Genomic DNA, 13,636 nt, shown 5'->3' on the forward strand with positions numbered 1-13,636 from the left:
CTCTTGACGTTGTTCATTTATTTTTATTGACCCACAGCCCTGTACTAATCAATGTGTTAGTGAAGCTTAACCTGAAAAAAAGTCTATTGCTTTCAACGTTTTTGCTCTCAAACAACAAAGGATGGTTATGTCCCAAATGGTCTTTGTTGGCATGACTTGGTCAATGTTTACTTGATGGGTAAATTAACTATTTTATGTTTTATTAACACAACACAGTGCTAAAAGGACTGGAGAAGAAGCAGGTCTGAAATGTGGTGAGGTTCAGGATTTAGGAATATGTAAGGTCTCAGTACCAAAAGGCAGCACATGTATCCACTGTATCTAGATTATATGAAAATTAATGCACGAAACATGATTTGGTTGTTATGCTTGCATTTGGCAGAAAAAATAATGCAATAATCCAACTACCCAGCTACAGCACAGAACTGATGTGATTATATAAAACCGTGTTGCCAATGGTTTCCCATAATCAATTTCTGTGAGCTCGTGCCTGTAGGGTAAGAACACATCACCTGCATTCTGTAGAAGCACATTATAAATGAGCATTTTATAATTCGAAAGAAAATATTGATGTCATTTCTACTTGTTAGCACTTGATACATTTAAAGTCGAAGAGTATAAACTTTTGGTATGGTGTAAAATAAATTTCTCGCTGACAAAAACATTATTGAAAACCCGTTACTGACTACACTACAGTATGGCTACTGCTCACACCGTTTTTAACAGTTACCGAAACATGTCCTAATATCACCCTTGTGACTGGCTGTCGTCAAAAGGCATTTTCTAAATATATCCAGCACTTCCCTTGTTGGCATTTACTTGCTACTCTTCTTCTCAATGGTGCACAAACTAGATGGCACACAACAAGGAAGGTGTGAAAATGTAGTCATTTTGATAAGTTGTGTGAACATGCAACATACAATGTGGGTAGCCACTTTCGCGAAACAGGTTAAGCAATAACTTTTGCGTGCTTTAGTTATTAATAGGGATCACTACCATTTTAAGACAATAATTTAAGAGAGTGTCACAGGCAACATGTGCATAGTTAACAAAAAAACATGGAAATATACACACTTAATTCATGAAGTCACAGACATGTATGCATTTAATACCATTCTATTATTACTACATCAATACACATGGAGGACATTTTGTGCCGTAATTGGATACAAATTCACACACTGAAATACAATCCATTGGAAACAATACAATCATAATTGCTTTCCATTGTCTACCAGGAATTTCCGTGTAAGAATGAAATGCAATGCTCACATGATTGGTATCTGTGTCTGGATAATTTGTTTTCTGACGTGCGTATTGTACTCAGTTGCAAGTCAATGTTATTTATATTTGAATGTTAACATGATGCATAGTTTTAGCCAGCGGAACAGACTTGGTGGATGATCAAAAGTTTGTTTAGTCACACAATAGCCAGCATTCTTCATTGATTTAGTAGGGCTTGTGGAAATACCTGAAGAAATTCCTGTAGAAAACACCAGAGGTTCCCTCATCCCAGCACTCAGGGGTTGCCATAGCCACTTTTTAAAATAAATTGCTTTTATTAAATACATCCATCCTAATTCAACATCTAATTAGCACAAGTGAAGCTTCTCAGCATGTTGTAAGGTAGTTTATTACCCAGTGAGTTTCATCTATAGGTTTAGAAAACGTCTGTGTGCAAGATTTTAATAACATGAATTAATCTGCATTCCAAAAAATGGGACTTAATGTGACTTTCTGCAGTCAAAGGTTCAGAAGCATACCAAGTAAACTCAAAGTCAAAGTAACAGAAGATTTAGAAATGATATGAGGTACTATGTTAACCCATTCTTGATAGACACATTAAAAAAATGATTGTATAATATTTTCTTTTAAAGAAGTTTTGTATTTTGACTTCTATTTCTATGTGTATATTTGTATTTAATTATGGCACAAAATGTCCTCAATAAATACAAAGGATTTCTTATGACATAAATAAATCTGACCATCTTTTATATTAAAAAATAGTCTTTACTTATACTGTATATAACTATATATTATACTGGCCTATACGGTAGTTGTTATAGCTTCGCCTTATGGGGAATAATATGATGTTCCAGTACAAATAATAACCAATAATTTACCTGGAAAAGTCTATGTTTTGAACAAGATATTTAGTATGAAAATAAATGTTGGATTCTGAACTGTTCATGGGTACAGACAGAATAAGAATGGCATCAAACATATTAAACAGACTGACCTGGTTGGGATAAAATGTTACGTAGGACTTCAGAAACATAAGCCTTGATAAAACCATGATCAGAAACAATGATTAAGATTTTTCCCTGCTCATATTTTATGGCTGTATTCAAAATGCACACGATTTTAACAAACCTCTCTCGACACCATCAGGACTACAAATCCAAAACAGAATGAGTTAGAATTCACCCCTCAAAGAGTTCCATTTGTGGGATTTCTGAATTCTGTATACAGGCTGGATAATAGCCAAAAGTTTAATTCCAGGAGCTAGCCGACTCCCACAGAAACGTTTTGTTTTCAGACATGTTCCGCCAGGGAACAGTACCTGACCTTCTTGAACGCTGCATGCTGTTATTGGTGACATTTCTTTCCACCGTACGCGACTGCAGGCATAGATAGGAGCGGTAATGACAGGGAGACGCGACTAGCCATACGCACCTCTGAGGCACTGGAAACATTTCCCACATTCTTCGGAAAAGGAGCGTGTGTCTGAGAAATATAGGGGTCGGTTTGGGACGCAGCCTCGTCTTACCACCACCACGAGACATGTTTATTTCATTAGACGCTCTTGTCTTGTGTGTTTTAAATTGATTAGAGCGTATTCTCTCTCAGTTGTCTTGATGAAGAGTTGTTTGTGGGCTGTTGACGCCAGGCAGACCCTCCTTTTAAGCAGCCATTAGGAGTAACCCCAGGACTAAGAAAAAACTGCTTCCTGCACTTTACAAAACCAATGTCATATTCTTTTTCTCTGTGTTCACTTTCCTGTAAGACACGGACACATCACTCTTACCAGCTGCTGCAATGTCTGAATCTGTCTAGGAACAGGTTAATTTTTGATGAGGATGGAATGAGGAAGAAGTAGAGCTAACAATTGTACTAATAATATTTGAATAACTGACAAAAAGACACACGGTCGATGTTTTTGTCATTTGCACTATTAAGAAAATATATTTCATGTTAAAAATCATATTGGAGCACACGACAGAAAATTTGAAAAACTCAAGTAGAGAATATGTTCAAAGCTGTTTTTAGACTATGACAAATACAAAGTTTCCTCTTCTGTTTTCTTTATTTTTATTTTTTAAAGGATGCACAGAAATTCCCTTTAAAAACTAAAAAAAGAAAATCGGGTCTGAAACTTTATTTTGCATTCAGTGAAAAGGAGTGAAGAGCTATTTGTTGTTTTTTAAAATGAGCATAACAAAAACACATGGCTGTTCCCAGTGAAATTCTGACTGCACTCTGACATGTTGTATTCGCAGAAGATGACAATCTCTGGCAATCTAATTATCCATAAGCCATTTTAGTCTCTGTTTGGAGTATAATTTAGTTAAAGCTTTAAAATTCAATCAAGGTCAATAAATTCTGTGTATTTAACATGCAAGCTTGCCTTGTCCTGTAAGACCGTAAAACTGCTGTGCATTTATAACTGCTGTTCTGAGTCGATCGCAAATTTTATTTATTTATTTTTTATCTCCGATGCACCGTTAGCCTTAATATACTACGGTACGTTCACACCAACCTGTTGTTGTGAATAACGTTACGAGTTTGAGTTTGAGTTGGCTTCGGCCTGCAGCTCTCGGCTCTGGGCGGTAGCAAGTTGAGCGAACGCACTACCTGCCCCGCTGCGGTCTCCTTTGGTTTGGTTTTGTGACACCATCAGTCCGTTTGCTCCGCGGCACCGGCGCCCCGTGGCCAGAACAGAGCCTCTACTTCCACGTTTCCCGTTTGCCAGCACAGCCTGCTCTGTATTCAAGATATCTGGCTTTGTTTTTGCAGGGTGCTATTACACCAGCGCGCTCCTTTTTATAGTGATTCAGTGACAGTGACTATTCATAGCCCGGTGATCCTAGCCTGTCATGCCCAGCGGAGGGTATTCATAAGTGTTATAATTTCTATAGGAAATGCATGACTCACACAAGGATATTTCTACTAAATATGAAATGGGTTCTGCAAGGCTCATGCTCATAACTTATTAATGGGTATAAAGCCTTTTTTTTCCCAGAAATTTTACTTCCCTTTCATTTCATAAAATGTCCACTATGTGTCCCTTGCCCTGTCCTTAAACATCCTGCATCTGCTTGCCCAAGCTGTCAAATGCTCAGTGTAATCAGCCAAAGCTCCTTCCTCTTCCTCCCTCTGCCCCTCCCTAATTTAACCTGATTAAAGAATGTCCTCTAGCCCTGCCAGACTATATCACAGTATACATAGTTAATTGCTACAGAGTAAAATGCTGGAGGGGGGTTCCTCGTTCCTCGTTCTCTGGTCTCTTGTCTTTGACGAAGACAGATTTGTGAATGCCCCCCAATAAAGCTAACCATTCCTTTGAGCTGAATGACGTGGGGTAAGACCCTCGTGTCCCCCCCCCCATTTCCGGTAGGTCACACTCAACAGAGGGTGCCATACATCCATTGATACATGTTCCATTTGGAAGACGCATCCACTGAAGCGGGTCTGTGGGAGGGGGGGGGGCGGGGGTGGGGGGGTAGGTAAGCGTGAGGGAGGCACGCGCTCAGACCACGATGGGGGTGTCCGAGCAGACGGAGCTGATCGACTCGGCGTCCGACTTCTTCCTCAGGCCCCTGTCCCGTCGGCCGTCCCGCTCCCGGTTCTCCAGGTCCTCCCCCGCGTCCGGTTTGACCTTCCCGTTTTGCCCCCGCAGGTCCCTGGGGTCGAGGAACGCCACGTGCCTGCTGAGGCCGGCCTTGGTGCCCAGGTCCTCGTGGGAGGGAGCAGCGCTGAGCATGGAGGAGTGGATGCTGTCCTCCTGCTGGCCCTTGGCCTTGCTGTGGCACGGGCACCGGCAGGGCGTCAGGTACAGGTAGATGAGCACCAGGATCACGCTGGCCAGGCAGCCGATCAGCGTGGTGTATGCCGTGTTGAGGGTCTCGCTGCTGCCGTCGAGGGTGAAGTTGTGCACCTTCACGGTCACGTAGAGGGTCTCGTTGAATGCCTCGCTCACGGCGAAGCAGGTGTAGATGCCGGAGTCCTCCAGCTGCACCGAGGCGATCTCCAGCCTGCCGTTGACGTCCGCGAGGACCCTGGCGCTGCGGTTGCCGCCGGGGGTCAACAGCACGTTTCCGGGGATCATCCAGGTCTTGTTCATGACCCTGTGCCGAGTGTCGCAGTTGAGGATGAGCGTCTCCTCCAGGTAGGTCTCCTGGTCCTCCGCCTTGACCGTGCTGCAGTTCAGGTAGTCCCTGTTCAGGTCGAAGACGGCCACCGTGGTCTTCTTCGGGCCCGGCAGGATGCAGGTGTAGTCGTCCTTGAAGTCGACGGCGGAGGTCAGCTGCCGTATGTGCCAGTGGGCCAGCATGTTGTAGAGCTCACAGTTGCAGGCGAAAGGGTTGTCGTGGAAGTAGAGCCCGTTCTTGATCCACGCGGGCAGGGCCTTGAGCTCCGGAATGGGCAGGACCTTGACCCTGTTGGAGGAGACGTCCAGCAGGCTGAGCCTCTCCAGCCGCGTCTTCTCCCGGACCAGCTCCAAGGGGAAGCGGGACACCTGGTTCTGGCTCAGGTAGAGCTTCTGCAGTTTAGCGAGGCCCGTGAAGGCCAGGCGGTCGATCTGGGAGATGCGGTTCTTGTAGAGCAGCAGCACCTCCAGGTGCTCGAGGGGCTCGAACATGGACTCGTCCAGCTGCCGCAGCCGGTTGGAGGACAGGTCCAGGTAGCGCACGTGGGTGACGTACAGGAAGGCCTCGGTGGAGATGAAGTGCATGCCGTTGTGGCTGAGGAGCAGGTTGTGGAGCTTGGTCAGCTCGACCGTGGTCCACTCGGCACTCAGGCGCGCGATGCCGTTGTAGCTCACGTCCAGCACGGCGGTGTAGATGGGCAACGGGGCGGGAATGCTGGTCAGATTCATCTTGGAGCAACTGACGATGTTGCTGGCGCAGATGCACGTCTTGTGGCAGTTGAGAGTCGACGCGGTCGCCCAGGGCAGCAGCAGGGCGAGGGGGAGGAGCCTGAGGAGGCTCCTGGAGACGAGGGAGGAGGAGCCCGGCAATGGCTGCCCGACGAAGCAAGGAAGCGGCATTATTATAGTAGTAGTTCTTCACAGAGGAGACTATACAGTCAGCCAAATCTCACCGGGCATTGTGGAGTCGCGCCTTGCGGGGGCTCCCGTCATTGTAAATAGATGGCTGTGGGAGAAGCAAAACAGAACATACGTTTTGTCAGCGCATCCATTGTAAGAACTGAAATGACATTGTTATGGTTGTAGCAGTCTACTACACCCTCCTCCCACTAAATCCACGCACGTGCACACGCACACAGACAGCAGAAAGATGTTACAGTTAAGTTATGATCTCAAGCGTGATAATTATTTGTTGTCATTTAATGCGCGAAGTGAAAACCAAGACAAGCGCTCCGGTCGCAGCACAGTAACAGGTCTCAATCACAGCAATGTGCACGTGCTGTTTCCCCGAGGGAGAACTCGTATTGTCCATACAGCAAGCACGTTTGGGATGGTGCTTGCAGGAGGTGTAAGTGTTGCATTGCACCATTTTGTAAATGCACACCATAAGTCCTTTAACAGCGTTTTCCTTCACATATCGGTTAATGCGGTAAAGTATCCTACATCTCTTTTTGAGATTAACATTATTTCCCAGGCTTGTTTGATTTAAAGTACATAGGCTACGTCACGTCCTTCAGCATCAAAACCTCGAGTTTAGAGATACGCGAAAGAAGGCATAACCTCTAAACAAAAATCGATAAACCTTGAACCAATCGTACAAAAACAAAAAATCTAATATGGCAATAAAACACATATTCGCTTACTGACTGGAAAATTATTCAAGAAAAATGCGACGGAGGAAAGCCCGACATGTCTTTCTATTATCCCTTAAACCCGTGTACATTGTGCGTCTCTACTCCTAAGAAATACGAGTTATGAAAACCGTAAAATATAATTCCTGCTTGAATTTATTCTTCTCTTCGCGTAATCTATTCTTGTCTTAATTCCATACGACGGCACACCGGGCCTCGGTTATTGTTTTACCTTGTGTTGCTTCTCAGGACAAATGATATCACATCCGATTGCGATACATAAAATCCAATCTCAGGTTCTTCATACTCAGTCATCCGAAACACAAATCTCTAGAACGCCCCTCCTCTCCGAATCGGAACAAATCGTTCAAAACTGCCGTTTAATGAAACGGCGACAGTTTAAGTTCTCCGGTGGTGTTCTTCATTGGAGATCGAAAGTACTTCAGCTGGCAGCCAGTGCCGCAACAAAGCTAATGGGGCTTACGTGTATTTTCAGTAACAGAAACGGCAGTCCGCAGTCCCTCAACATAATGCAGCTACTGAAGAGAGTGTACCAGCCAGCACTGGTGGGACCCGCATATGCACAGGGCGATCACAACTCATCAGGTGTCTGACTGCTAATTCAGAAATCAAAACAAAAACCGTGATGCAAGGATCTTCGCCAATGGTGTGTTGTGTTGGTTCTGATAGGGGTGTCCTTTCTGCTTTGTTTTAATGAGTGCGTGAGCGCGTAATAGGCTACAATAAAATAATATTGACAGCGGTAATGTATTTAGCGAATTGAGTCGAGCCGGATAACTGACGTGCATCTCCTTCACTGCGTCTTCCGCTTCAGTCTGACTCAGTGGTACCCGTGTAATGCAATACAGCATCTTTATCGTATTGGAAATGTTCTTTATTATTTAATCCATAGTTTACTCATCGGTGCCCTGTTCTCCGATTTTAATAAGCAGGTTATGTTATTCTTCTTCGCTGATGAAAAGCCTACACAAATGCACAATTTCCTTAGGAGGACGTGCGCGCGCGCGCGCGCGTTTGAATAATATTTTGAGAAATAAAACACAAAAAGCACGCGTCACAAATCTTAATGCGAACTGGGTCACTTATCTGAGTATCGCTGTTAACATTATCTTTGTTTTATTTTACTTTGTAGTAGCAATCACCCCTTCTACGCAAACACTGATTTACACCTCTTGAAATTTATTAAAATAAACGGATTCATGTGGAATGAGTTATTGATTTCACTGGAACAGCCACAAACAGTCGAATTTCTCGTTCAGTCCCTGGCGCATATCCAAACTATCCATCCTTAGCGTCCTCCACATGAGACTGAAATTACAGTCTCCCAATTTACACTACATTATTTGTATATGAATCGTTTAATTTTTCAAAGATCAGGATATTGTTAGCTCAAAGATAAGAGTGATTCATTGGTTCATTTAATTGCGCCCTTAGTATTATGGTATCCTAATGATTACATGATTTTTTTTTTTCATTCTCGGGAATTGTACAATTATGATTATGACTTTTATGGCGACTGCTGATGAAAATGATAGACAATAATGATAGAGACAACTTGTTGTTGTTATTATTATTATTATGACAACAATAACAAAACATAACAGTAGAGTACGACAATAATACTGGGATCCAAAAGTACATAAGTAGCTTAAAATAGTTCGGCTTAAGAGAGATTGGTCTCATACCCGCAGTGAGCTGCAGGCAACACCCAGTGTAAGCAGCATCGTTAGCACATGGGTACCGCAGTCGTGCGCTATGACCTTCCGCCATTGTGGGCTTAACCCTACTCCGGCCTCCCTGGTTGGCACACATTACCCAGACTTCAATGGTCCGGCCTTTTCCGAAGCCGTCTTTCAGGGAGCCCAGTTCAAACTACGAACATCCGGGTAAGCCACGCGAAAACCATCCGAGCATCCGTGCTGCTTCCAGGTTAAGCTGACTCTTGACTCTGAAGGTCGTCTTGATTCCTGCTCTTCATGGTTAATTGTTTGCCAGTTCAGCAACCTAAAGCCAGAAAACCTTTTCACATCAACTTTTTCATGCAGTCATTTTAGTTTTTGAGTGGTTCATTTTGGCAGATTTCTGTACAGATGTCAGACGCTTAGTGTAAGACACTGTTATTGAGGTACCCACTGAATGATGTAAACTGTTGCAACATTATAAGTCCTAAAAATAAAATAAACACAGAAATGGGCATGCAAAAGCAAAATTTGAGGCACATTCCATTTCCATAAATTGCTGAACAGTATGAGAGTAACAGGGACATGTCGATGGTCTTTTCCTGTCCTTCTCCTGTGATCAGGGACACCGCTAGGAAGTTTGGGCCCAATGAAAAGATCCCACATTGGGCCCCACTGCCCCAGGCTACCCCATCCCTACACAATTACAGCACTACTTTTTGAGGACCCCTGTTAGTCAGGGCCCTTGGAACCCCTCTCCCTAATATGGTGCCACTGTTTGTATTCGCCAATGCCATCAAACAAACATCTTACATTCTTTAACATCTTTATCAGGAGGACCAACCAGCCAGAAATTTCTTCAAATGTGAATAATAGGTGAATTGTGACATATTTTGCTGGGAAGCAAATTGTGCGGAATCTGTCCGTTCACTGATTTATTGTTTTGTAGCCCCAGTTTTTCATTCATAGTGAAAAGAGAACGCAAATTCTCCAAGGGTGTTTAAGACAGCCACTGTGTGCCTGGACTGCATCGCACCACAGGCTAATTTTGTATGTCCTGCGCGCTCTCTCTGTAGTGGGCTCTAGCATATGTCTCTCTCAGGCCATGTGCTAGTCCTCCCACACAGGCAGGATTCAAACCCCTGCCCCGACACTGTTTGAGCTGTGGCCCGTACTCTGTCTGTTACCCTCTCTGCTTTCGACCTGTCTTTATAGAGCAGAAACAGGAAAGGAGGGCAGACTGTCCTGCTCTCCTTTAATGAAAAAAAAAGCAGATTATTTGTGAGATCCTCCTGTAACCAAATCTCACAGCACTCTGATGGGATTGCATTACGGTGCTTTTACTGATGATTTTTGTGCTACATCTTCCAAGAAGTGATGAGTAAAATGTTAGGCTTTAAGCACTTTGAAACTTCTTTCCAGTTTCTTTTCTGTTTTGCAAGTTTTGACGCCAGTTGAGTGCTTCATAGGCATTTTTAATCTGAAAGCTCCATAAAGCAACCACTTTGTGGCTAAGGACCCTGTCTCAAAAAAAAAAAGAAAAAAAAGAATTTTTATTGTTTCTGCATTGGGGGATTTTCTTTGAGATAACAACGCACAATTAACTGAGAGGTAGGAGGCTCCCGTTGTCTTTTCAAGAAATCTTTGCCTCTTTTTTTTTTGGAAACATGATGAATTGGATTTATCCATAATGCAGACAATGTACTTGTACAACCAGCTTAATGAAAACAATTACCTGTACTCATACTCTGGGGCACTCCAGCACTGGCTTGATTGACAGCGCTCACAAGCATACTATTCTTGTACTATTCCAGTGATACTGTAGTAATGTGTATGGAAAAAGGTACCTGTCTTTTTTTCTTAGCTTACAGCAGATAAAAAGGTGTGTCTGATAGGCCTGTTTCCTGTACGTTTACTGTGTGTTCACAGTGCTTTCACAGCCATGAACTGGCTGTGGGGGGGGGGGGGGGGCATTTGGGGCCAGGGTAGACTGCATCATATTTCATAGCCCCTCTCTTTAGCATTAACCTTGTGCATCCCCATGGAGATGTGCGATCACTTTCATCTGGCCGTCACAATGCCGGGCCTGGGAGAGGTGATTACACTGTAGCGGTGTGTGTGTGTGCGTATGCCTAGCCCACTGTAGTGGTGTGTGTGTGTGTGCCTAGCCCACTGTAGTGGTGTGTGTGTGTGTGTGTGCGTGCTTAGCCCACTGTTGTGGTGTTTGTATGTGTGTGTGTGTGTGCCTAGCCCACTGATGGCACAGACCTTTTCAAATTCAGCTTATTCATCTTAATGGGCCCCTTTTGGTGTTTATTTATCACGTGCAGATGAAAGGAGACCATCCTGCACTCACTGATGAAAGAGTCCTTTGGATTTAATACTTCCCCTAGTAGGTTCAATTCTGCCATGGATGCAGATTTTTCTTATTTTTATGTTGGTAATCTAAGATTGCAAAACCATAGGCACAGGGTGCATGAAGGAAGTGTATATGTTTAATTTATCTGGAACGTGGTCACACGGGACAGTGTTTCTGAAAAGTATGAATATAATATACATGCATATTACAGAGCAAAAACAACCTCGGCATAAAGACCTCCTCTCAAACGTGGAATTGTATATTCTGACTATTCATGATTCTTCTGCTTGGTCAGCTCAAACTTTCCTATCAAAGCATCATCATCATCTTTCCTATGATCAATGGCACTTGTATTAATCACATAATATTTCTGTATAGTGGTTTTCTCTGGGTTGAAAAAGGTAAAATGGGAATTATCTGTTGAATAAGATGTTCATAATGAGTTGCAAATGCACAACATTTGTGCTGAATACAGTTCAGTTCATATATAGATATACTGTTGTTGTTTTTTGGAATGTTTGTTCACAATTCTACATCAGTGTTCTAGAACTCCATTAGTTACAATTGCCAGCAGTGATTATTACATCATAATTGTTCAGATAATAACATTCTAATCACATATTTAGGAGCTTAGGATCACTATAAAGGGTTAAGACTTACACAGTGGACTGCCTGCATCAGTGCATGGTGCGTAGATGTCTTCATGTTTGGGACCACACACTTTTTAAGAAATTGCACAAAAAATTGTGGGAGACAAGCAATCGATGGTGCAGCGATGAGGTGCCACAGTGGGGGGCTGAAGTTGTTTACGCTGAGATCTAAAACAGCTGCTGGGCTTCTGAGTTCCGTGGTTTGCTCACTGCAACGAGCGGACACCCCAGTCAATAAAACGACGTTGCTAGCCAGTATGAGTCATACCCTGCAAGTGTTTGTGTCTTCCTATGCATCATTTGCTGCAGAAGCAAATGTAATTTCTCAGATCCAGTCTTTCGCAATATTGGCTGTCGCTCTGCAATCGATTTGGTGTGTTTCTTTCCGGCTACAGATATCTCAGTTGTTTCTGAGTGTGGGAACATCAGCACTGAAGAAGAAACATGTATTTTCAAAATGAGGTACAAAGCAAAAAGCTAAAAATTTATGAAAATTGTATGGAAGCCAGACGAAAGAACATTTTTAGCTTTCAATATTATTCATGGTAAAAACATTTTTACGAACAAACAATGTTTCCTACGTAATTTTAAGGCGCTTAACCCTTTAAGGTCCAAGATCTCAAATCTATGATTAGAATGTTCTTAACTGACTTCTGCCCCTGTGCTAATTCCTACACAGGGGTCAGAGAATCGAGCGACAGTCAGAAGAAGACAGGACATGGTCCGCATTTTGCCAGTTTGAATTAAATTTTCAAAATTAGGGGCTGTAATTGGAAGGAGAGCCACGCTCTTACTGCTTAGTACACTTATTCACTGAAGAACACTACTACCCTTCTACATTCCCTCCTCAACTGCCAAAAAGAGCTTCAGGATCTTTCAGATGATTAGTATTTCCTTTTCTGTTTTTCTTGCAGGGCCCTTAAGTTGATTTGAGGAGTCGCTGTGCTCCTCAAGATGAGAGTTAATCGCATGTCAAGATGGCAGTAATGAGCCAAGGTCACCTTGGCCACAGAAGTGGTTGAGATGGCTTACATTAGTAGCGCCTTAGCATTTCTCGCTGTTTTCTGCAGGGGTTTGGGAGGGAGAAAGCCAGTAACTCTTTAAGGGGAATGGAAGAAAAGGTGTAAAGTCCTGGGGTGGCACACCCCAAATCTAATACGTGTGTTATACTCATGGTTTCAAACACAAAAGAGGGGGAAAACCCATCCATTCATTTTGACTTATATCCTGGGTTGGTGGGGATTCGGAAACAAAGCAACGGCATTTTGCATTGTCGAGTTCTGGTGTAGGACCACTGATATGTGATGAGGAAATGGAGGTTTCTGTGGAAAGTGGGGAAGTTTAAACCCACGTTAGACAGATTTGTGACAGACAGACTGTTACTAATGCTCTCAGAACGAGGGACAGTTTGATTTGACCATGAGTCTGGTTGTCATGGAAGCCAAGGTCTCTCTTCGAAGTTACTGTGCTTTCAGGTAGAGGGAACAGAGAGACAGGGCTGTTTGTACATGTGTGCATCTAGAGGGGCTATTCCATCACTACTCACAGCAGCGGACAGGATGGTGATACAGTATATAAAACACAGTTAAAATCCTACATACAGAGACTTAGTAAAAAGTAATATTTTTTTAACTAAATGTGGAGTAATGTGGCTAATAAATTATGTATTTGTATGGTATATATTTATGCAGTACATACATTTTGTTTTAAATGATGTACATATTCACACATGAATAAGACAATAGTAAATAGTATATACCTATGTAACTGTGGATGGCTGAATTTTGCTTTATATTTCTGTATTCTGAAATTTATACTTTACTTCTGGCTTTTATCGTATTGGCTGATATTGCAGCAAACAATTAACCGGATGAAAACAACACGCCCAACAACCAGCATGTTGTTCTTCGGCACTCTTGATTTGC

At 43.1% G+C, this 13,636-nt stretch overlaps 1 protein-coding gene across 1 annotated transcript; it reads right to left on the minus strand.

The window, feature by feature from the left end:
- Window positions 1–1,087: 1,087 nt before the first annotated feature.
- On the minus strand, window positions 1,088–8,004 carry LOC118210649 (amphoterin-induced protein 1-like). Its single transcript, XM_035386995.1, has 2 exons — window positions 7,235–8,004; window positions 1,088–6,377 (listed from the first exon to the last, which is right to left on the minus strand). Exon 2 carries the CDS (start codon window positions 6,269–6,271, stop codon window positions 4,751–4,753), a length of 1,521 nt encoding a protein of 506 aa, XP_035242886.1. The 5' UTR covers window positions 6,272–6,377; window positions 7,235–8,004; the 3' UTR covers window positions 1,088–4,750.
- Window positions 8,005–13,636: the final 5,632 nt, after the last annotated feature.

Source organism: Anguilla anguilla, chromosome 13 (genome assembly GCF_013347855.1).
Source record: "Anguilla anguilla isolate fAngAng1 chromosome 13, fAngAng1.pri, whole genome shotgun sequence".
Classification (NCBI taxonomy): Eukaryota; Metazoa; Chordata; class Actinopteri; order Anguilliformes; family Anguillidae; genus Anguilla; species Anguilla anguilla.